This window comes from Lissotriton helveticus, chromosome 5_1 (assembly GCF_964261635.1).
Source record: "Lissotriton helveticus chromosome 5_1, aLisHel1.1, whole genome shotgun sequence".
NCBI classification, from domain to species: domain Eukaryota; kingdom Metazoa; phylum Chordata; class Amphibia; order Caudata; family Salamandridae; genus Lissotriton; species Lissotriton helveticus.
In genome coordinates, this window is record NC_136065.1 from 398,527,421 (window position 1) to 398,552,990 (window position 25,570).

Here is a 25,570-nt window from a genome sequence, read left to right on the forward strand (position 1 = left end):
GTCACTCCTATGTGAGACGAGCCGAATGTGTGTTTATTTCAGGTGACCGTGGGAAAAGGGCTGCACAACTGGGGTTTGACATCACGTTCTTTGGGAGAGGGGGGTTATGCCTCAACCAGTTTAGGGGCTTCTTCCAGGGGCTGTTAGCGCGCCGGCAATCTCCCCCGTCAGTGGTGATACTTCACCTGGGGGAGAATGATTTGGCCAACATGGGGAGGCGCATCCTGATTGAGGAGATTATCTCAACTGCGGGGTGGATGGCCAGGACCTGCCCGGGTTGCACGGTAGTATGGTCGCAACTCATACCTCGATTACAGTGGCGGGGGGGGATTCGGTCAGGGCGTTGAATCACTCGGTAAAGAGGATCAACACACGGTTGGACAAGTTGTTTCGAGCCCCCCTGTTGCAGACTATACCTCATGGGTGTATCTGGGGCGACAGGTATTACTTGAGGGATGGGGTCCACTTGAATGAAGCAGGGAATGTCTTGTGGTCTGACAATATCTGGGCCTGGTTGGAGGGATTTGCGAATAGGAGCGATCCTTAGGTAGGGTCTAGAGGGGGGAGGCCAGATCGTCGGTTAACAATGCTGGCCTGTGGCGGTAAGGTCATTATCGTTGAGCACATATTTGAGGTCTGAGGGGGCGGGCATCATCCTATGGAGGTTCCCGCCCAGGGGGAGGGGCCTGCGGGCCACTCCTAGAACTCCAGGGGCAAGGTAATTGATGCTGCAAAGGAGCGCGGGTAGGAGTACTTCACGCTTTCCTTAGGCTGGTAGCCACCCCGCGCGCGTATACTCATGACGTCACCGGATGGCGCAGAGTAAGGGCCCTCCTTTAGTGGGTAAATGGAGTTCAGGGCGTAGACCGGGCAATTCCCGGGGTAACACTGCGCATGCGCACGTCTCTAGGTGAGGCGCAGCTTGTAGGACCTGACACCGGTAGTGACCTTGCCATATGGCCAGAAATGTACAAAAATCAAGATGAGGATGTTAGACTTGGTTAGGAAACAACATGTATTAGAGTTTTTGTTAAGGTCAGGCTCTCAAACTTGTTGACAAAATTTGTATCTAATGTCCTGCTGATTTTTGTATAAATTGTTGATCATGCAATTAAAACCTTTTTTAATTTCATATCTTAATAAATACGGCCGGGCGACTAGCGCCCGCCTTCCAAAAAGTAAAGAAGTCTCGTGTCCACGTTTCTGGGTGTTGGGTGCCGGTTTGGGGGGGGGGCGGCAGCTAGTCGCTGACCATGTGTTTTTTGCATAACAAACGAATGGTCTGAAAGCTGTGTAATATGATAACTTACCCATCTCAATATAAGCATTCCCTACCTATTGTGGACTTCTGTGAGAAGCAAGCAAATATGAAATATAGGAGCAGCGAGTGCCCGATGTGCAAGGGTCCTCTTGAGGATTGACCCCTTTTGCTATTCTTCTGCTCAGCGTATTTTTACAGAGGAAAATATGGCTACTGCCACTGAGTAGGACCCTGGGTGTTAGGAGCTACCTTGTGGACACGAGGATTTTAATAACTGACAGATCAAGTTTGGGGGTATATGCGGTTGCTAGGTACCTCCAGGCAGCCTCGATCTGGCAAACCAAACGAGTTCACCCAAATTATGTTAGAGTATGTTCGGAGAAGTACTAATGGGGGCCATAGTGTAATGCCAGCACTTTTAAGCACATTTTCAGTCTATTTTTCTGCAAGGGAAACATATGTTGTCCAAGGAGAAATTTCACGGCCTTCAGACATTTTTTGAGGTGTTTTCCGATCTTTCCCACATGGAAGGGGATTTACTGCTGAGCTTGACAGGAGTAATACATTACCATTTAGGTGGGGCAAGAGATCGGAGAGGAGTTAACAGGAGTCAAAGATGACCATAAATCTAGGCGTTCACACGTTTTTTGAGGTGTTTTGCGATCTTTCCCACATGGAAAGGGATTTAGGGGCACATGCATCAATATTGCTTTTTGCGATTCCTTAATTGCGAAAAATAAGGAATCCCAATTAAGGAATTGCAAACTGCAATGCATCAAGAAATCGCTAAAAAAACTGCGATTTCTTAAAATTCCTTAATTGCGATTCTCTAATTGAGAATCGCAATTAAGGAATACCTCCCCATTCATTCCTATGGGCCTAGAGGCCCATAGTAATGAATGGGAAGACATTCTCAATTTGCAATTCTCCATTAGAGAATCGCAAATTGAGAATGCAATTTCAAGGGTTCAGGGGTGTCCCAAGGACACCCTGTTGCACCACTGAAATCTGCCTATAAGTACATCTAGCACACACATGCTCCAAGGGCATGTGTGTGTGTAAAATGGAACTTTGAAAAATGCACTTTAGTGCATTTTTCAAAGTTTTCGCAAATTACCATGAAGATCAACTTCATGGTAATTTGCTCCCCTTATTAGCGAAATCGCTAATTTTTTAACTTTGATGCATTGCATTTAAGGAATCTCAATTTGAGATTCCTTAAATGCATTCGTAATTTAAGAAATCGCAATTTTGCGATTTCTTAAAGTTGCGAAAAGTAGAAAAATGATGATGCATCCCAAAAGTTGAAATTGCATTAGCAAACAGCCGTATTTTGCGATTCGCACCATTTGCGAATGCAATTTACAATGATGCATGTGCCCCCTACTTCTGAGCTTGACACAATCGGGTGGGATACTAGATTTACAAACGCGATTACACTTTTTGTAAATGCCTTGCAATTGTAAATTAAGCCATTTCCATTTGAGTAAATTCCTTTGGTATTCAGGCACTGGGTGTTTGTAACACAATATTCTCAGTCAATAATGTGTGTCGGGCAGAGGTTTTGATGTTTAACAAGTAGAGGATGTCTGTTGATAAAGTGGTAGAATCACCACAGGCTCTATTTGTAAGTCAACTGCAAGGGATATTTATCTGATTGCCTTCATTCACGCAGTAGGAACTGGTTCTCATTTTTACCCAATTTCACAAAAGTATAGAGAAATAAGTCTACCAATTTGCTCCAGTCAAATTACTCCTAAGGTTGGAATTCCAAAAGAATTCTAGAAATTGTTAAGACAATTAATGACTGTCTTAGATTTCCCTACATATTCAAGTATGTAAGTATGCCTGAATGTGAAATTGTAAAAATTGATCAACTCTGTATGCATAATTTTAGCACAAATATGTATTCCCAGAAGTAACTTTTCTTTTGTTTCCCCACAAGGAAAGTGTTTTTCACATTTAACAAAATGTATTTTAGGGATACTCTGCTACCATTCCAACCTTGAAAACGAACATGACTGAAGTAGTTTTGTAAACATTTAAATGATGTGTAATTTGCAAGCTTGCAGGTGTTCATCAGCTAGCACAGGTGGACTCACCCACGAATACCAGAAAATGCAATTCTAGCCCTTCATTTATTATTGAGCTATCACAACACAATTTCAATTGCCAAATTTAATTTAGGATGGTAAAAATCACCTCTTTTGTGATCTGTAATAGATTTTTACCCTTGAGAATATTACTTGTTTGCACACATTTATTGAACCATATTTCAACACATTTAACTGTGAGACTATTTACAAACAAGAAATATGCTAACTACATGGACAATGTGAGAATAGTAATGTCAGTCATTATCAGCTGGGTGAAATTCCTTGCCAGTCACTTTCAGAGCCTCAGGTCCAAAGATAACTGTTTGGAAAGAATCATATTTATTCACATACAAATGTAAGTATATTACACTGCCTCGGCCAATTGTATATCTGCTTGAGAGTTAGTGACTGCAGTGCTGATTCCAGGCTATTTATTTGTTCATTTTACTTAGGATATTGGTGAATACTACATTTTCTATTTTGACTCTAATTATGCGTCAGGCAGAATGAATTACCATATTAAATCCCACTTTGCCTCATCAGAGTGGGCCAGTGTTCCAGCATCCAGTTTTCCCCGATTGTGGGAACATCGGACCCAATTTTTCCAGGCAGTAATTCTGCTCCGAACAATCACATGAGCAGTGCCCTGTGTTTTCTTTTCCTAGCAAGGGAAGCATGCGATGTTCCCTTCTGCCATCTCACCCATACTCCAACCCTTCACCCCATCCTGAGGAAGAAGCATAGGGTTACCACCTGTTCTTAGCAGGTATGTATTACACGCCATGAAATTGGGACTTCTGTATGGTTTTACAAGGGTTATATCCAGTACCACATTGTAATTTTCAATTTCAAGGGGCTTAACTTGCAATTCCACATACTGGTGTGGATTTACCACAGCACTTCAGTAAATCTGCATACAAAGGAGCTGTGAGGCTATGATGCAGAGTCCGGCATCATCATCGATGCTGCCGTCAACAAGGGATGAGAGGACCTGCACCTAGGATGTGTCGTGCAGTAGTGATTCCAATGAGACTTTTGCCCTAATTTTCCCTTTTCTTACATGTAAGACACCCCCAAGGTAGGCCCAAGGTAGCCCCATGGGCAGAGTGCAGTGTATGTGAAAGGTAGGACATGTACTGGTGTGTGTATCATGTCCTGGTAGTGAATTATAGTGCATTTCGTTTTTCACTATGGATAGGCTATCTGTCCCATAAGGTAGAATGGGAGGTTTATTTATAACATCTTATAAATATAACTTTACATTGGGACAAGATAGAAAGATGGCGTTTAGTACGCCTGAACTCAGAATATAAAAATGCATCTTTTAGTAAAGATGATTTTTGTATTGTGTGTTTGAAAATACCACTTTTAGAAAGTGGTTATTTTCTTGCTTAACCATCCTGTGGGCCTGCTGGTTTGTGGATTGGAGTGACAGGGGCTCGAGATGTGCATTTTCCCAGCCTTGAATGAATCAGGGCTGGGCTGAATAGATCTGGGATGTATTCAGAGTAGAGGGAGGAGTTTTCACTAGCACCTGAATAGGCCTAGTCTGCATTTAGAGAGGTGGGAGGAGATTTTTCTTGCACCTGAATAGGCCCTGTCTCCCTTGGACAATGCTGTCTTCACCTCCTGCCAGTAAGCTGCACCAGAGAGGACAGAACTGGTTTTGTCGGGGCAAAGAGCTTCTTTGCCACCGGAGAACAAAGGAGTTTGCTGTATAAATATTGGGGCCCAGACCCCAGTATTTTAGATTACTGCTGAACTAAGGAACCTGCCAGGAAGAAGGGCTGAAAAAGCTTGTCAGGGGGAACTGCCACTTTGCTGCGTACTGTGCTGTATTTGCCTGCTGCTTGCTGTTTCTGTCTTGGGCAGGGAAAGGACTGGAGTGTACTTTCATCATCCTGCTGTTAGAATTTTCTCCAAGTGCTTGAAGTAGAAGTTGCCTCCTGTTGGAAGTCTGAGGAATAGAAAAGACTTCAGAGTGAACTCGCTGGGATCAAGGTACCTCCCAAGAAGAAGAGCTGGAAGAGCTGCAATAAGGAGTACTGCTCCTTTGCTATGTTGTTGCTTTGTTGGGTTGGCCTGCAATTGCCGCTTCTGCCTTGGGCAGTGAAGGGACTGTCAGTCAGTCAAAATACACTTTATTCGATTTATAAAAAATCATAAAAGGCAATAAGATTACATACAAGAATAAAAAAAGGCAATTCATAAATGTACAAAGTCAGTGCTGAGCCCAAGTATACTATTATACCACATATTTGCACAACTTAAAATCAATAAAAACGATACCATGATTAATATAAAGCATTCAGTGGGACATGTTTATTCTTGATTCTAAATGCTGCCGCTAAGAAACTTGCAACACTAAAAATAATGCGGGTGTTGCCCAACATCTGGAGGTAGATAAGTGCGGGCCTGACTTGAATAAAGCCAGTCTCCCTCAAAACAGGTATTAAATATTTTTTCCTTGCGGTGGCATAAAACCTACAGAACAGCATAAAATGCATGGTATCTTGGTTAGAAACTTTATCACAATCACAGGGAGGGGCTTCTTCTGGTTTTGCCCATGATTGATAACAACCTAATGAATAATGAATCAGGTTAAACCTGAATTTTGTCAGTAAAAATCTGTGTAAGGGTTTAGTGACAATTTTAAGGTATGGTTCCAGAGAGGGGGTGGTGGTTAACACTAGGTGTGATCTTACTGATGGTTTCACTAGTTCCTTCTCCTCTCTGTCTAAACATACCCTCTCCAAGAAATGACACTTAATCCATTTAACATCCTCTCGCCTAATGCTGGATGGTGACATGAAAAGTTCAGGTCTACCCAGATATGCAAAGGTGTTTTTTAGGTAGTTCAACCAAGGTATTTTCATGGCATGGTCCATGGACACAACATCCGACAAAATTGCGTGGTTCAAGGATAGTTCTGAATTGAGCCATGTTTTTGCCCAGAATACTAGGGGGGTCAATTTCAGTCTGTCCGAGATGTAAGACAAGCTCACCTCCGCATGGATAGAAAAAGTGGGGGTGGATTTGGGGACAGAAAGAAAATGTCTTATGAGTCCATTTTCTACCCTTTCAATTTTATCTTGAGCAACATAACCCCATAAAGCAGACCCATAGGTCGCGATAGGGATACATTTGCTGTGTGTAAACTTTCAAAAGGGCCTCTATCGGCCTAGCCCCTAGCCTTTTTGAAAAGCCCATCAGGGCGGACGTAGAACGGGCCAGGGATAAGCTCTTAGCCTTAGTCTGGGGAACCCACGACCCCCTCTCGTCGAACAGGACCCCCAGGTAAGGAAAAACTATGACCCTTGAAACGACCTCCCCCTTACAGATAAACATTTTGGATTTGGGCTTACTTCTCTGTTGGCCTACTCTCATAGAGTGGGATTTTTTTGCGTTGACTTTTAAGTCAAGGTTCTCCATGAAGGACCCAAAGAGGTCCAGCAGAGTCTGAAGGCCATTACCAGTGCGCGCTATTAGGACTGCATCATCCGCGTATAGGAGGGCCGGTACATTGGCTCCTCCTACACGCGGAACGTCTGCACTCCCTGCCTCTAAGTGTTTTCCCAACCCGTTGATATAAATGGTAAAGAGAAGGGGGGCCAGGATGCATCCCTGGTGCACCCTTTTCTCAGATCTAAATCTAGACGGGCACCTGCCTTCCTTGGTAACCCGTACTGTGGCAAATAACTCCTGATGCAAAGAAGCCATAAAATTAACTAAAGAGACATCGATCCCCATCTCCAAAAGGGTGGACCACAACTTGGACCTATTCACCAAGTCGAAAGCCGAGGAGAGGTCCATAAAAGCCAGGAAAAGTGACCCCTCCCCAGCTACCGTGTATTTGGAAATTAAAAGGTGCAAGTTGGAACATTGGTCCAGAGTGCCCCGTTTCTCTCTGAACCCATAGTGTATATTTATTTATTTATGGTTTTTGTAGAGCGTGACACTCATCCCATGGGATATCACAGCGTTAATACCAAGAAAGCACTAATGGAAAAACTGAGACAATGGGGCCCAAATGGGCACCACTGACAACTGAGGCAATGGGCCCTAACGATGATTGGGAAAGAAGTGGGTCTTCAGCTTTTTCTGAAACAAAAGATAGTTTGTGGTGTGTCTAAGGTCGTCCGGAAGCTCATTCCACCTCCTGGCTGCCAGATAAGAAAAGCAGCGGCCACCTGTTCTGACTTTATAGATGCGTTTCATCCTGGCTAATGCTGATTGGGCTGATAGTAGGTTCCTAATGGGGGCGTAGAATTCAATCTTCCCTGAGAGAATAGTGGGGGCCCGTCTTATGCAGGACCCTGTGGGCATGGCAGAGTAGTTTAAAGGCAGCCCTCTGACGCATTGGAAGCCAATGAAGGGTATTAAGACATTCCAATGCCGAGTCTCGTTTGCCCTTGTCACAGATCAGTCTTGCCGCCGAGTTCTGCAAAACCTGTAGTCGAGAGAATAGGTGTTCATTCATCCCCACAAATAGCGCATTGCCTTAGTCCAGGCGGCTGACCAATAGGGCCTGTGTTACTGAGCACCTACAGTCCAGGGGTATCCAAGGAAAAAGCCTAGCCAACATCCTCAAGATGGTGAAGCCCTTGCCACATGATCTTTCATGGATAAATCATCGTCCATGATAATCCCCAAGTTCCTAGCGTGTTGTTTAGGGATAGAGGCCAAACCCAACGAGGGCGGCCACCATGAGATGTCCCACACTAGTTTGGCACCGCCGAATAGAAGGATCTCGGACTTCCCCGCATTCAGTTTTAAGCAGTGAGCATGCATCCGTTGGGCCATTTCTGAGAGACAGCCATGAAGTTTGGTTTTAATAATATCCGGTTTCTCATTCAGAGCCACCGTCAACTGCTTATCGTCCGCATATGAGCAACCAGTAAGTTGCTGTCTGATCGTTTCAGCCTCAACATGCGCCGAGACACCTTCGGGTATTTGTATGCGCAATAAAAATCTCGAAAATAAATAAATAAAATAAATAAATGCCGATGCCCCACTTCTTTCCAATGCCAGCTAAAGATGACATGTATACATTGAAAAGAGTGGGGCTCAGCGAGGCGCCCTGGGGCACTCCACAGTCGATGGGGGTAGGTGTAGATTGGAACTGACCCATATGGACCGTCTGGGAACGATCACTCAAAAAAGAGCAGATCCATTTCAGGGCGTTGGAATGGACTCCCTTTTGCCGGAGTATTTTCAGCAGACAGTGGTGGGACACCGTGTCAAACGCCACTGACAGGTCAAGCAGTATCAGTGCCACCGCTCCTCCTTGATCAGTGGAGGATCTGATACTGTCCGACACTGCCAGCAGCGTTGCCTCGGTGCTATTGTTGGCTCTAAAGCCCGTCTGGGAGGGATCCAGGAGAAGATTGTCTTCCAGATGTTTTGTCAGCTGGGTGTTAACCAATTTCTCCAGAACCTTGGAGAGATAAGGGAGCTGAGAAATGGGTCTGTAGTTTTCCGGGTTGAGAATGTCAGATCCCACTTTCTTCAGAAGGGGAATCACAGCAGCGTTGTATATTCGAGAGACCCCCGCAGACCTCTAAATTTTCCCTTAGCTTGTACAACAGGACTCTGCCTAAGGTCTTAATGGCCGAGTCAAGAAGGGAAATGGGTCTGCAGCATGCTGAGTCCTCACGTTGCCCCTTTTTAAATATAGGCACTATAATTGAGGTAGCCCAAGTAGCGGGAAATGCGTTATCGTTGGCAGCACAAAAGACATTTGTTAACACCTCAGACCAAAGGGTCGGGGAATGTCTATATAGGTCTGCCGGTACGCAGTCCGGCCCCGGCGCCTTATTTTTCGAGGTCTCCAGAATGGTCTTCTTCACTTCATCCTTGTTGAACTCTACCTGGTCGAAAACCAGGGCTAACCTTGTGCCACAGGGGGCAGCAAAATCCTTGTCGCCATATACTTCTTTAAAATGGAGAAGCCACCTCTCATCAGGGATGACGCAGTCTGTGACTGCGTTGTCTACCCCTGCAAAAAACGGCTGATTTATGGTATCCCAAAATTGTTTACAGTCACGCAGAACATCTATTAAGAGTAGCAAAATCCAAGCATCACTTTTAATTGCGTTTTTCCTCCCGTTTAAGATTTCTTTGTGTTCTCTCCTCAAGTTGGTAATGAGGGCCTTGTCCCTCGGGATGGATGTGAGTGCTTGCTCCAGGCGCCTGTGGATTCTTGAGCAGTTGGCGTCAAACCACTTAAAAGGCCTAGCCATTCTCTGGGTTTGGTTTGACGTCAAGTCCCTCGCGATTTGTGAGCATACTGATTCAAATGCCTCTATGATTGCTCAGTTTGGGGCCTTTGGGTCCAAGCAGGTCGCTATTTGACCCTCAATTTTAGGAAGTAGGTTCGCAGTAAAACTTTCTGGGACCACCTTTCCCCATTTGAGCCGTCTGCCCTGATCTGTAGGCACTACTGCGGCCCAAGTCTGGGAGGCTCCTGCCTGTTTACACGGGGAATCTCCCCAAGACATCTCCAGCAACAAAGGGTTGTGGTCACTATAGGAGGATGCGATAACATTATACTTCCTAACCTTGGCGATCATCCCTGGGGATGCAAAGATGTAGTCTATGACAGACATAAGTTCTGTGCCCTTGTATGTACATACTCTCTCCCCCCTCCCGTATAAAAAGTTCATATAAATTAAAATTGGCTAATAGCTCTTCAAGGGCTTCTCCTGACCTTGTATGTTCAAAATGAGGGGTCGATGCACCTGGGAAGCCCTCATACTCTCCTGTATAACAGGGAGATTTACATAAATGGGTATTAAAGTCGCCCATTAAAATGAGCTCAAAAGTAGTGTAATTATTTAGACTGAGTTTACCTAAAAATTTGCCCAGGGAGGCAATGTGGTCGCTATCCACTGACCTATCCCAGGAATTGTAAAAATTAATTAAAAGAAGTTTACAATTGGTGAAACAATCCATTCCACAATTAAAAGGTTGGAAGAACCGGACTCTAATTGCTTGAATGACCCAGCGAGCTGTAAGGAAAAGAAGAAAAGAAGACCCCCCCTTAGCTCTGCCTGCAGCACTAGGTGTTGCTGGGACGGAGAAGCTGGAAAAGCCGTCCAGCCAGGAGCTTGCTGCGGTGTCCCAAGATTCTTGTATGGCTATCACATCATAGCTAGAAACAAAGTTAACCCACATTGTATCTGCCATTTTGGCTCTAATACCAGCAACGTTACAACTGAGTTTGCACAGTGTTAGGGACTGGACTGAACTTTCTTTTACTTGTGCTAAGTCTCTCCAGGGTCTTGAAGTAGAGCTTGCCTCATGTTCTGAAGTCTCAGGGACTGCAAAGACTTCACCAACCTCTGGGTACCACTTCTGGAACCACTGTTTCAGTTGTCTCAGAGAAGGGAAACGCAACTGACTCCATTACTGCCTCTGTGTCCTGACGGCACTGCAGAAGGCACCGTCCGCATCTTGCACCACAACCCTGGTCTCACCTGCAACGACGACCACCACCACCAAGCCGCTGCTTGCACCGTGAACTGTGGGAACCGCACTCCACACCACCTCCCTTCACTTCGCCATCCTGGTCTCACGGATGCTGTCGCTGCTGCTGACTTCGAAACCTGAGACCACATTGTGGCTTGGGGCACCACTCATAAGTTTCACGATGCACCACCTCGTCCCACACAGCAGTCTGGGCCGACCAACGCCAGCTCCAACTAACCAGCTCTGCCGCTTGCACTGCAACCTGCCAGCACCGCATTGAGCACAGCCTCACTCTGCACTGTAAGCTTTGCTCTCACCGACGCCATCTGGACGACTATCAAACAATCAATCATATCATTTGTAAAGCGCACTACTCACCCATGAGGGTCTCAGGGCACTGGGGTGGGTGGGGAATGCTGCTACTGCTCGAAAAGCCAGGTCTTGAGGAGTTTTCTGAAGGTCAGCTGCTTCCTGCCCCCCATCGAGAGGGCACCTTCACCCTGCACTGCTTCCATTTGAAACGCAACCATGACGGTTGCCACGACCGGCTCGCACCAACATGCCAGCCGCAATGAGAAAGGTACTGTCCCGATGTTTGCTGTCCCGTACCGACTCAGTCAGCTGGAATTGTTAGACTCTGTTGTTTTAAGCATTGCGGTAGCCCCGGACGGAGCTACCAACTCGTACGAACTATGTTTTTGAGGTATTTCTGCAATTTTAAGGATATCTTGCAAAATATATATTTTTTAAGTACTGTATGCTGGATTCTTATCGTTTTGTTCTTGTTTTGGATATATAAAAATATTGGATATTTTTCTAAACTGGTGTCTCCTTTTGTAGTCTGTTCACTGTATTACTGTTGGTTATGTGCAAATGCTGTACAAACTGCCTCTAAGATAAGACTGACTGCTCGTGCCAAGCTACCAAGGGGGTGAGATGGGGTTATTTTAGAAGTGTATCCCCCGTACCCTGACTAGGAAGAAGGGTCCCTACTTGGACAAAGGTACCTACCTCTGCCAACTAGATACCCCCATTTCTGACAGTGCAGGAAGGCAAAATGTTTGGGGGAAGACCACCCTAAGGCTGACAGGTCTAACAATGTGTGTTAACTAAAGTGTAGGAGCTGCATACAGGGTGATTTGATTGTTGAATGGGTGCAGAGCCCTGATCAACTCCTTGCGCACAGGCAGAAATTTGACAGGCATACAGCCAGTTGGATATTCTTCTTGGGAGCACAGTAGCCAGAAGGCCTGATTGAACATGGCATCAGAACATTGAAGGTTTATATTGTGAGTATGCAGCAGCAGTCCGTGCAGGTAAGCGCGGTGGGGTGGGGCAGGGGGATGTTGACAGACAGCGGAATAGGATTTATTTATTTAATTAATTTTTCCTATTAGTCTGTTGACTTCCCCCCTCCCGCCCTTATCTGGATCGACCACCACTGTGAGTATGGTAGCACTCGGCTAAGGCATATGTCGAAGAAGGAAAAGATTGTATCTCTTCACATGCATGACTCTGTTGGCCTCATGTCCTTTTGCGCCACATCATGCTTAGTTAAAGGCATCAATTATACACAAGATGGCCAATGCACCCTTCCAAATCTCATACACAATCCTCAACAGCTCTTACATAGGCCAAAAAATAACCCCAATCTACCAGACTTGCTAAAAAAATGTGGTATCCTCTTGTTTGACATCTCCAGAGAATGTTTTAGGGCCATGATAGTAGCATTAAGGTCTACACTAACACTACAACACAGTATAACAGTAGAGGTCTTCAGGTAATGCCCAGTGCCTTGGCACACAAACCGTAATTCCACACAAGAAACTGCAGCCAATCGTTCTGAGAGAACCAAGCCACTATTGTGTCATGTTGTAGAAAATAACCTCTATTTTACCTGTCAACACATCACATGGTGAAGGGCAGGTGGTACCACTGCAGCTTCAAAGAAATCAAAAGTGTATACCCAAGCAGGACACGCATGAGAACTAAAGATAACCACATTAACTTCCACCCTCTTCATGTGGGACTGGGACAGTGTTGTTAAAGGTCTAGGCCAAGGGCATACCCAGATAGAGGAGTTCACGACCTGTAGCTAGGGAGAAAATTGGGATTTTTATTAGGCATGCCTCTTAAGTACTTCAAGTGTTCATGATCAAGCTTTTTCACTCGACCAACTTCGAGATATTCACTCCCAGCATGAAGAACATTAGATATGTGCCAAGCACAGTTACATATTGTGGCATGGACTGGTATTTAATTTTGTTAACAATGAGCTCAGGGAAGACTATAGATTTACCTCCAGCTCGCCGTTCTCCGCAGCATCATGAAGAGGAGTTCCTCCCCAGTTATCCGTGGTCATCTCTCCCCCATGAAGCAGCAACCAGCTCAATACCTTGGCATGACCTCGACTGGCAGCAAAATGCATGGCAGTGGCGCCATCATCATCCTGTTCTGAGAGGCTGATGTCTGTTAAGTTCCGCTGTAGAATTAAAAAGTTTTTAAAATTGAATAAATATGCCAAATTTTGCACTGTCACTTTTTTTTTTCCAGAGTTTTATATAGAGTGAACTAGACCCGAAGGTATCAGAGCACTTTACATGAGCACAAGGACACATTCATTTTTTGTTGGGCAAACGGCGATTAAGTGATTTGCCCAGAATCACAGGATGTTGAGTGTCCCTGCCGAGACTCGAACCAGGTTCCCCGAGGTCGACCACTCTAGCCGTAAGGCCACATCCTCTCCCCGTACTTAAAAAAACAACAACAAAAACGTGCGTAAACCTTTGCCTAGCCATCTTGTACATCAATGGTACATCATGAATACACTTTTGATTGTCCCTTAGGTAATGAATGGATTGCTACAAAGGTGCCTTCCAATGACACTGATGGCAATGGTCACTGCTGGTAGGAGGCACTAACCACTCAACGCCTCACTCACCGAAAGACAACTCATAGGATCATTTCCCAGTTGGAGGCAATAACCACTACACTCCCACTCCTCAGTTACAGAAAGACGACTCATAGGATCACCGCCCCTTGGAGGCTACAACCACTCACTCTATTTCTCACCTTCAGAAAGACAACTCATAGGATCACAGTCCATATGAGGATATTCCCACTTCTCTCTTACAAATGGCAACTCATGCATTACCTGCCTGCTTGGAGTCAAGGATCACTCTACTCCTCACCTTCAGTTAGATAGCACATAGCCCAGAGGTATTACTGAGTAGAGTGGCACTGAGTAATAAAGGAAAAGCAGTTCTACTCTTGATGATGAAAATGAAAATCCTTCTGTAGCCTATGCCTACACCATTTTATATTGGAGCCAAAGATACCTACTATCTAGACAATTGTTTCACTGGTATGTCCTGGGCAACTGGAACGATTCAATACACTGCCTGCAGATCAAGTAGACCGACTTCTAGATGTGGTCCAAGATAGGGCCATAAAGGAGGTACATATAATAACATCTGCCTGCACGGTACACATGAAGAGACCAATAGCTAAATTGCATCACTTTTCTAAGGGCATCCACCCCTCCTACGTTTAAGCATGGCTGAGAGAAAATTGATGACCAGCCCTACAACGACTTCGCAAAATAAATTACTTTGTGATACATATACGACTACAGCCAGCAAGAAAAAAGGGCGCTACTTATTCTTTCCTCTGTAGTTCATACATTGTCTTGTTTTCCTGTGACTACCTAGCAACAGAGTGCTAGAGAACAGAATGCAAACTTTGTGAGGTCTAAAATGGAATAACAGTGACCAGACACACATATATAAATCTTACAAAAAACGATATTGCACCTTGCGGGTGGGCAAAATGACCTATTTTCAATCCGTAGTTGGTGGACACTTCCAACATTTTTTCAACCACCTACCCCTGTTTGAAAAAAGGAAGGAATGGAGGTGAAATTCCCTGAAAAACAAGAACTCCTAAATCTGCACATCAAGAAATGCATGGAACAAAGAATGTTTAGGCTGCCTAGCACTGTCAGGAGCCAAAGAATGTAATTGCTTTATTTGTAACTGTATTAAAATTGCAATGACTAGCACTTAATAGTGCTCTGCAAAGCAGCTTTCCTAGCAGGGGATCTTGTGTGTGGTGGCTGCCTGTACTGATGATAGCTAATTCCATTGTTCTGTGTGTTACGCAATCTTGCACTGCTTCACCAAGTGATGTTCCTGCTCTGCGAGTAAGTAAAGTGTGCAGTGTTGAGCTTACCTTTTTCTCAATAGCATTGCCTGAAGTATGAAGAGCTGGAGATGTCCACCAGCCACCAAAGGCACAAATTGAGTCCTGCAACCAGTGCATCCTACTCATCTTTGACCTATTGTGAAACCATACTCTACAGCATTTTGTGAGCTGTGTCCAGAGTGCTCCTCCCACCCTTGTCTGACCAGGGTCACTAGAGCTCCATATAGTCATCTGCCACATGCATAAGAATTGATGGTGACGCACAAGTTACTTACCTTTGGTAATGTATCTGTAAGGAGCATTAGTCAGTGATAGATTCCTTACCGTAGAATTACCCCCCAGGCGTCAGACTGGATTGGGAAAGTTTTTGTCAGTGGTACCCCTGCGCACCGGAAGGTGGCGTCGTGCGGCTCCGCATCAGTCGTTGGCGTTGCGGTCGCCGAGATGATGTCAGGGCAGTTACTTAGAAGCCGCCCTCGCATGCAGACATCAGTTCTGTACTCGACTTTCCGTGCCAGGAACGCAGAGCCATGCAAGATACTACCACTGGTGCATTGAAACTAGGGCCCTGAAAGGGATGACCTTAACCCTAGAAATTAGTTTGCAGAATGGGGAGGATGGGTGGGGCGGTAAGGAATCTACCGCTACTTACAGATATATAGTTACTGAAGGTAAGTAACGTGTGCATCTGAAAGAAACACGTTTGTGAAAGATTCTTTACCTTAGAATAGATACCCCAGTAATACCAACCCCAGTGGTGGGTCTGCAAACCAAGATCACACCAAAAATTCCCAGAGAACAGAACGGCCAAAGAAGATGTCTCGCCTGACTAGCCTGTCCAGGAAATAGTGCTTAGTAAAAGTGTGCAGCAAGGCCCACGTAGTTGCCTGACAGATGTCTTGTAAGGGGCCACCACGTCCCAATGTCGTAGTGGAAGCCGTCGTCCTTGTAGAATGGGCGCACAGTCCCACAGGAGGATCCTTCTTTGCCAGAGAATAACAGGCTTTAATACACAAGATGACCCATCTGGAGATAGTCTGCTTGTGTATGGCCCGACCTTTCTTGGCGCCAACATAGCCAACAAAGAGCTGGTAATCCACGCAGAACTGTTGTGTGCGACTCAGGTAAAATGAGAGCGCATGTTTGGGGTCCAGACGGTGGAGCCTCTCTACCTCTCTGGAAGGATGCAGAGGCAGAAAGAAGGTGGGCAAAGTGATGGTCTGCCCAATGTGAAAGGCAGTGACAACCTTTGGCAGAAAGGATGGACGCTTTCTTAGCATAACCTTGTCCGGATGGACAGACAGAAAAGGAGGTTTACAAGAAAGAGCCTGAAGCTCACTCACTCTCCTAGCAGAGAAGATGGCAACCAGGAAAGCAGTCTTCAGCATTAAGAGACGAAGAGAACAGTTGCGCAGGGTCTCAAAAGGAGCGCACATTAAATATGTAAGAACCAAGTTCAAGTCCCACTGTGGCATTACAAAGGGAATAGGAGGGACAAGATGTGTAATGCCTTTGAGGAATCTATTTACAAAAGGGGACTTGAAAAGAGAGGGCTGATCAGGGAGCCTGAGAAAGGCTGAAATAGCAGAAAGGTAGCCCTTGATAGTGCCCTGAGCAGAGCCCTGCTGGGCCAAAGAAAGGAGGAACAGTAGGACTTCTGAAAGAGGGGCAGAGAGGGGATTCACAGCCTTTGCTGTGCACCATGCCACAAATTTGTTCCACCTACAGGTGTATACCAACTTAGTGGAGGGACGCCTGGCTGCCAGAATGACATCACAGACTTCAGGAGGCAAGTCAAAAGGAATCAACTGCCGCCGCTCAATCTCCACGTAAAGAGGTGGAGGCTGGACAGGTTCGGGCGGAGTACCATCCCCTGCTGCTGCGACAGAAGATCCTCCCGAAGTGGCAGTCGGAGAGGGGGATCGATGGTCATACTGAATAGCTCGGGATACCAAACTCTTCGAGCCCAGTCCGGAGTCACAAGAATGAGTTGGGGCCAGTCGCGCCTGATCTTCTTCAGCAGAAGTGTTATAGGCAGAAAGACCTATAACAGACCGCATGCCACTCGTGATTAAAAGCGTCGCCTAGCGAGTGCCGCCTTGGAAATTCCAACGCACAGAACTGCTGACATTGCACATTCTCTTCGGTGGTGAAAAGATCTAACCAAGGCTCTCCCCACTGTTGAAAGAGACCTTGCGCCACGTCCGAGTGAAGACGCCATTCATGATCCATCATGCACCTGCGGCTGAGCTTGTCCACCCTGGAGTACAGTGAACCTGCCAGGTGTTGAACCACCAGAGAAATGCCCTGATGTTCCAGCCATGTCCAGAGACGCAGAGCCTCTTGACATAGGGTCCACGACCCTACCCCGCCCTCTTTGTTGCAGTACCACATGGTGGTGGTGTTGTCTGTGAACACTTGCACTACTCTCCCCTTTGACAGAGGGAAGGAATGCCTTCAGTGCAAGTTGGATCGCCCGAGGCTCCAGAAGATTGATATGGAGCTTGGACTTCGCCTAAGACCAGAGGCCTCTGATCTCCGCCTCTCCCATGTGGCCCCCCATCCCAGGAGGGACGCATCCGTCACCACTGTGTGCTCCGGTTGGGGAAGGGAGAGGGATCTGCCATTGACCCGATGACGGTTTGTGAGCCACCACTGCAGCTGAAGTTCAGTGCCCTCCGAGATCTGGATGTAATCGGACAGGTTCCCCTGATGCTGCGCCCACTGGAACTTCAGGTCCTACTGCAGAGCCTGCATATGCCATCTGGCATGAGTGACCAGCAGGATGCAGGACCCATGAGGCCCAGCAGCCTTAGGGTCATCCTGACTGAAACCCAGGATAGAGGCTGAAAGATCGGAATCATAGCCTGAATATCCTGGACTCGCCGTTCGGGAGGATAGACCCAAAAGTTTGTTGTATCCAGAAACGCTCCGATGAAGAGGAGCTTCTGAGAGGGACTCAGGTGTGACTTCGGCACATTGATGGAGAACCCCCACAAGTGCAGGAGGTCGGCCGTAGTCTGGAGGTGGGAGAAGACAGCCAGTCGTTGAGATAGGGGAAGACTCGAACCCCCTGATCTGCGCAGATGAGCTGCGACCACCGCCATCACTTTCGTGTACACCCTAGGGGCACTGGTAAGGCCAAAGGGGAGCACGGTAAACTGAAAGTGCTCGTGATCTACCATAAACCGTAGGTTACGGCAGCGGGCGGCAGGACAGGAATGTGGAAATATGCGTCGTACAAGTCCAACGCTACCATCCAGTCTCCAGGGTCGAGGGCAGACAAGACCTGAGCCAGAGTTAACATCTTGAACTTTTATTTCCGGAGTAAGCGATTAATGTCCCTGAGGTCCAAGATAGGACGCATGCCCTTGTCTTTCTCGGGCACCAAAAAATAGTGGGAGTAACAACCACGTCCTCCTTCTGGCGCAGGAACATGCTCGATGGCCCCCTTCGCTAAGAGGGCAGCGACTTCCTGTTGAAGAAGTGCCAAATGTTCCCCCGACATGCGGTGGTACTGGGGTGGCATGGCTGGAGGGGTAGTCTCAAAGGGGAGGGAGTAATCCCTTCAGACTATTTGTAACACCCACCTGTCCGAAGTGATGGTGCGCCAGTGGGGGAGGTGATGGCGAATCCTGCCGCCCACTGGTGTTTGATGGGCCTGAAAGAACGGACTAGGAAGGTTTGGAGGTAGTGGTGGGCGGGGTGGAGGTGAACTGACCCGCCCGCTGGCCCCCTGACCCGCCTCGGCGAGTTCCACGTCCATGCTGAGATTGTTTCTGCGCAGGCCTGTGCCTCTGAGGCGAACGTGTCAGGTGCCCCTTCCATGGCCACAAAAGGAGCCACACTCTGAAGGTGGAGGAGGGCGCGTGGCGGAAAGGCCCAAGGACTTGGCCATAGCCTGCGAGTCCTTAAAGCACTCCAATGCACTGTCTGCTTTGTTGCCAAAAGGCGAACGCCATCAAAGGGCATGTCCATCAGGGTGTTCTGGACATCCCCTGAGAAACCAGTAGTCCTCAGCCAGCCATGGCGATGGAGTGCCCTGCCCAGCGAGTGGGCAGTGTCAAGGCCACAACAAATCGTGAACTTAGCTGCATCTCTCCCTTCAGCAATAGCTTGAGAGATTTGAGACAGTACTGTCCGGGCCTCCTCTGGACACTGAGGCAACACTTGCACCACTGTATCCCACACAGAATGGGAATAACAGCCCAAAAGGCATGCAGTGTTCACAGACCGTAGCCCTGAACTGGCGGAATAATTTGTTTTCTTACCGAACTGTTCCAGTTTCTTGCATTTCCTGTCCGGAGGTGCGGAAGGTAATGCCCTTGGGGACGCAGAGGCTGGTACAACCAAGCTGTCAGGGGTGGGGTGTTGGGAAAGGAAAATGGAGTTACCCGGAGCTGGGCAATGGCGTCGGGCCACGTTCCTATACACAGGAGCCCCTGTGTTGGGCCTAGACCAGGTACCCAAAGAGCGTCTAAAAGTGCATCAGTGGCTCCGCAGAGGTAGCGGCCGGCTGAAGCACTTCTGTCAGGAGATTAGTCCTGACGGCCACTGTAGGGAGTTGGAGATGGAGAGCCTCTGCTCCCCTAGGCAACACCACAGCGTAACTTGCACCCTTTTCCGTAGCCACGGTAGGAGGAGATAGCATGCCAAGGTCAGGAGAGGTATCAAGACCACTGGCATCCCCCAATTCCTCTGCCCAGTCCAGGTCAAACTCACACTGTGCTGTGAAAGGGACTTCCAGCAACTTTCGGGACGTGTCCCGCAAAGTCTTCTGTGCCATGTCCCGGCAGTCGGGGCACGACTTGGGGTCGTGGTCGCGCCCCAGGCAGTAGAGACACACAAGGTGCGGGTCCGTCACCGACATCATACGGTGACAGTCCCCGCAGGACTTGAAACCGGGCATCCCTACGGCACCAGGAGTCGCAGGACTCAAACAAACAGAGACAAAAAGGCCTTGAAAAACTCAGTCAAAAAGTGACTGGGGGTACTGCTCTCTCCGGATCTACGCTTGCTGGCGCGGACAACGCAAGAACTGACGTCAGCGCGTGAGGGTAGCGTCTAAGTAGCTGCTGTGACATCATCTCGGTGACCACGATGCCAATGACGGACGCAGAGCCGCACAACGCCACCTTCCGATGTGCACGGGTAGTGCTGACAAAAACTTTCCGGATCCTGTCTGACGCCTGGGGGGTCATTCTAAGGTGAGGAATCTATCACTAACATGTTTCTTTCAGATCCATGACTACACTGCTTTACATGCCAGCCTGACAATATCAGAGAAGGGTTTAGACCCAGTACTTAGAACACTTACTACAATGTTAACCCTTCAGTAAAATGAGTTGTTAGCTTAAGGTGGAGCAATGTATTTTAACACATAGATTTGATATTCCCCACGTCTATGGACTATAAAATATTATAGAGCCTAAATATCAAGGACCACATTTTGTGAACATAAAGATATATAATATATATGTAAGTATAAGTTTACTTTGCTAAAGTTCACATATTTGTACCTTGACAATATATGGATATCTTTAAGGTGCTTAGATGTGGAATTGAGAAAAGTAAATCTATACTTACATCTATGCAGTTACTTTCATGGAATTTAGTTCATCAGTATTTCTATATTTTGGCCCTGTTATATTTTAATTCTCAATATACTGACTTACAACAATATATTCGAGAGTCCCTGGTTTTCAGGGAGAGCAGAGCTTTGGTGACCCAGCCCACATGTCCTGGATGTCTCATAGGGTAAGTTGCGGATGGGCTGAAAACACCAATTGAACTGTGAAATATTAAATGTAATCAAAATGGAGGAAGTTAGTTAAACTTACCAGCCAGACTATGACTGTGTTGTGACCCATCTGTGCAGCTGCATGTAAGGGGGTCATTCCATCATGAGCTCGTATGTGGGGGTCAGCCCCACAGTCCTTCACTAAATACTGTATGATTTCCAAGTGTCCCTCCTGGCAGGCGAGGTAGAGGCATGTGGCACCGTTCTTTGTCTGAGCATTGATAGCGCTGCAAGTGAAACAGCGAGAAGTGAATGACTAAGGAAAATCACTACATACACTTTCATTCATGAAAAATTGAGACATGGGTCAATTAACATTCCCACCAAATTTCAAGGGTTTTGGAGATATTGCAATAGACTTTCTACTTAACTGTCCTTGTTTTCATACTTTTAGCATAGGTAACATGGGAAAGTGTGTTATATTAGTACATAAAGTGTTATATAAAATATTTTCTCGTGATGTCTCTATTCCTTAAGCAAAATCCTTGATGTCAGCGTTGCAGAAAGAGAGACCCAAAATAGCGTAATTTATTGTAATTATATGTATTTCATACTGTGGTAAAAATGTTTTGGTTTCATTTATACTTTGCATGGCATGGTAAGCACAGTAGTCCAATAAACTTAACTAGATTGTTACGTAAGAGAAGGCTGGAGGAATCTTTCCTAAGATAGCTTTTAGGCTGCCCTCTAACCGAGGGCTGCTTTGCATCTCAAGGATATACAAGGTAAGACTAGGAGGACAGTCTTTCTCCTATTTGGCAGCAAAAAATTCACTTCGACTTAGAATGGGAGAAATCATATAAGTCTGAGCTAAAAACACATTGGATTAGGAAATGTTAAAGTTAGGCCCCTCGATAGCTCTACTGGTTCTAGCACCGAGATGTCTCTTAGGGAGAAGTTGTGCGCTTTAAAAGTGTTTTTCATTCATTCATGAATCTTTTCGAATATTACTCATTTAGCCTCGATTTACTAAGGCTTTGCAACATCGTCAAGCGATGCAAAGCAATACAGGGTGACTCATTTGTATTTACTTTCCAGGGTAAAAGGTATTTGTTGCTGGAAAGGTGCTGTTTTCTCAGCAATGTTTTGCATTGCTTTGAGTTGCGAGGGCATTACTAGGGTGTTACTTGGATGGATCAGTGCAACAACCCATAGGTTTTGACACAAAGCCCGATCTGCTAAGATATCGATATCGAGACCAGGATTTGCATGAAAAACGAACTAGAATGTGCAGACAAAGGGAAATACTTTCATTTCTCGAAATAAAAACTACCCATTGAATGTGTGCTGAAATGCACATCATACATCCATTGTGCAGGACCACTCTGAAATCTGTTGAGGCATAAGACTTGTTTCCGCAAAGGTAGGCTTCCAGAAGAAATCTTGTGCTACACAGGCATACTCAACTCAGCACCAGGGTGTGAAGCAGACGTCAAAGTGCAATAATAAAAGTATTGTGATGCAGCGCAAATGGGCATGGGGTGAGTGAGCGTGGGGTCGGGGTCAAAGGCATGGCTAAAAAAAGCAAAATATTCTGTAACTGTTTTTGGTGTTTCACCTTCAGGTAACTACATATATAATAACGCACAGCTTAAATTAAAAATAAATACAAGTTAAGTGCCTAACTAAAATGAATGTGTCCTCATGTAACAAAACTGGTGCTATGTAAAGCGCTGCGATATCTGATATTTTTGGGTCTAGTTCCCGCTATATAATACTCTAAAAAAAAAGAAAAAATCAGTGGGTAGTGCACTATTGTACATTATGAAACCTTGATTGGTTAATGCACTGCAAATGATCTGTGTGTATAACCAGAGATCCACAGAATTGAACCCTGGTTGGCGCAGTGCAGAATAGAGACCAAGTAATGTTTAGTGCTAGGAGGTCCCAGTCTATAACTTATTATAAATGTGCATTACACACAGTAGAAGATAGGCTGCTGTGAAATGTGTAACAATACTCAAGATAATAAATGGCCTCCAAAATATAGATTTTAAAAAAAACAGACTGTGCATAGAGCAATTATACTTATAACTATTCATTAAAACCACACACTTCACTGCTCAGCTGGTAACAAACTTGCAATATGACTGAAAAAGAAGAGAATCAGGTTCATCCGGAAGCTTCAAGTGATTCCATCAATTGAAGTCAATACCAGCTTCCAAGAACCCTTTACATTTGCAGATTGACCAGTTGTGCACATTTACATTTCTTTCAGGCATCAGGCACCCTGTCAACAGGGCTTGTTTAGCTGCCTGCCTCTCATCGGCTTCAGCTGACGCATTTCACTTCTCAGAACTCACGGTCACGTGACGGTTGTGTTTTCTCAAAAAGTAGGGGAACTGTTTTTCTTCAATTAAAAAAATATGGGAATGTCAGGCCCCTCAGATCCCACCCACTTCGACCACTGGCTGTGAGGGTGTGCAGCACCCAAGGCAGTCTAATTAGAGCACCACCACAGAGGATGACAGCAGCAATAGGCCTATCTTAGTGGATATGGATCTGCTCTGTATTTTGCACATCAGACAGCACAAAGATTTTGATTGCTGTGCTGCATTGCATGAAAAATTACAGAGTTGCCCCTTTCATTTAATTTTAATCATTACACTTTTTTCACACCATTTTTTCGTGATTGATTGTTCTAAATGTTCCTGTAATCTTCTGTGGAGTGCCAGTGGTCTACTAAATACTGTTAACACATGTGATATAAAACACACAACATGTTTATTGGTAATGATTTTACGACTAATCAAATCAAATTATGTGTGTAAGGCAAGGTGGGCCCCACACTGCTAAACCACAGCAAGTAAATTTACAGCTTCATTTTCCTAAAGCATTGCAAATTTCTATGAATTAAATGATATGATGCATGAATTTAAAAAAAGAGGTATGATTGTAAGTAGTTCGCACTAACTTTATTCCACAGACTGATTTTTTTGTTCTAATATGCTACTTTTAATGGAAGTGAACAAATTCACTATTTTGGAAACGAACAAAGAAACCATGTGAAGATCCACTTTCTGAGGGCATAATTCTCAAAGGTTATGAGTAGACTATGATTATTTGAGGTGCACAAATATCACAACGTATGCAAATTAATCCATATTTTATATTCATTGCGAAAATGTGGCCAAAAATATATTTGCTCACACACAGTATTATACAAGCATGCTGAGCTCTCTCTGGGATCCTTTCTGAGCTGCTCGTTCAGTCCAGGCTTTTTTATTTGCAGTTTGGGATTTGGAGTTGTGTTTATCGCATTATAAAATCAGGACGACAAATTTCAAAATGCAAAGGGAAAAACCTGAACTCGAAGTGCTACTGATCCATTCACCTAGAAAAATAAGAACTGTGCAAAGCATGTGATGATGAATTTGAGCAAAGCTGTCTAAAAGCATTCCATGGTGGCGATACCCCAACTCAATTGTGAGTTTTGTGATCACTCACTTTCACCTGCCTGGGACATTCCCAACCAGTATCAGGCCGAGATTTACTGCTATTTATACCGATGAAATTACATATCTAACATTTCTAGGTCTGGTTTCACAGTTAGCTTATGTGATCAACTTATAAAAGAGCTTTCAGGAGTACTGCAAAGATGGATTTTGGCTCACCCACATGTGGGTGCACAGGGGTACGTTTTAACTGCGCAGAAGTTGTATGTTTCCACAGAAGTAGTGCTTCCCCTCCATACAGCAATGATTATTTTGTTTGTTTAGCCAGCTGCCGGAGGCCGCAGCAGTATGACTGCCTACATAAACCTCACTAACACACATACCATATCAAGTTTAAATGTGATGGAGATTGACCTCCTTTTGGGAGTACACACATGGCACAGTAATGATTTTAAAGTGTTATAGATAGGTAAATAATTTACTGTATTTGCTTTTTTCTGGCAGCAGCACAGATGGTAGAAAGGCAGTGTTGAGGAATGTTTTGTCACCAGCCCTAGTCCTCCATCTTCCCTTTCCATATTTAACCTTAGCCTTCAGAGTGAAGTTGTGTTTTTGAGAGCAGCATGGGATGCCCAGCGCAACACTAATATATATGCAAAGTTGTCACCTGGCCTTATGTGATCAACAAAAAAATAGTTTGCAGAGTACTATTGATTATTGATAGATGGGCTTAGGCTCCACAGGTTTCTCATAGTACAATATTCGTTAGGGCCAAAGTTGTGTGCTTCAGCTGAAAAGATTGTTTGTGTCGCACGTTTTAGCTTGTGACAAAGCTTAAATTAGGCACAGCACGATAGAGTTGGTACGATAAAGCCAGTGGGTCTGACATATTTATTGTGAAAAGCACATGCTAACATCAATCCATTGGATAATTGGTTCATATTACTTTGTATAAAAGCTTGCAGAGAATGATTTTGTTACATGGCATCTCACACATTATTACATCGAATCTCACACATTATCATTGTACTAGTGAATATTGAGAATGGGAATCTTGTGATACCTTAATATCTTGAAAAAGTATTGAGGACCGAAATTTCAAAAGGTAAGCGCGTATAGAGGAAGTATAAATGTACTATTCTTAGCTCCACATGTACATATCTTGAAGATGTATCATCAAGGTACATACTATTTTTTTATGTATATTCAGTTAACCCCTTCCCTGCGGCCGTGGTGCGGGGGGGCTAGGGTGTGGGTGTGGGGCTTCGGTGCTCATGACGGCTCCACACCGTCATGAATCACGGGCGGCGTATGCTCATGACGGCGTGGTGCCGTCATGACCCCA

The 25,570-nt window shown here is 45.5% G+C and overlaps 1 protein-coding gene across 1 annotated transcript in view; it reads right to left on the bottom strand.

The window, feature by feature from the left end:
• ESPN (espin) overlaps positions 1 to 25,570 on the bottom strand; it is a 926,204-nt gene that overhangs the window by 539,675 nt on the left and 360,959 nt on the right. Inside the window, exons 3-4 of the mRNA XM_078642618.1 lie at positions 20,871 to 21,057; positions 13,127 to 13,309 (exon numbers count right to left, since the gene is read on the bottom strand). Of these exons, the coding sequence (XP_078498744.1) occupies positions 13,127 to 13,309; positions 20,871 to 21,057 (370 nt within the window). The remainder of the gene's footprint in view (positions 1 to 13,126; positions 13,310 to 20,870; positions 21,058 to 25,570) is intronic.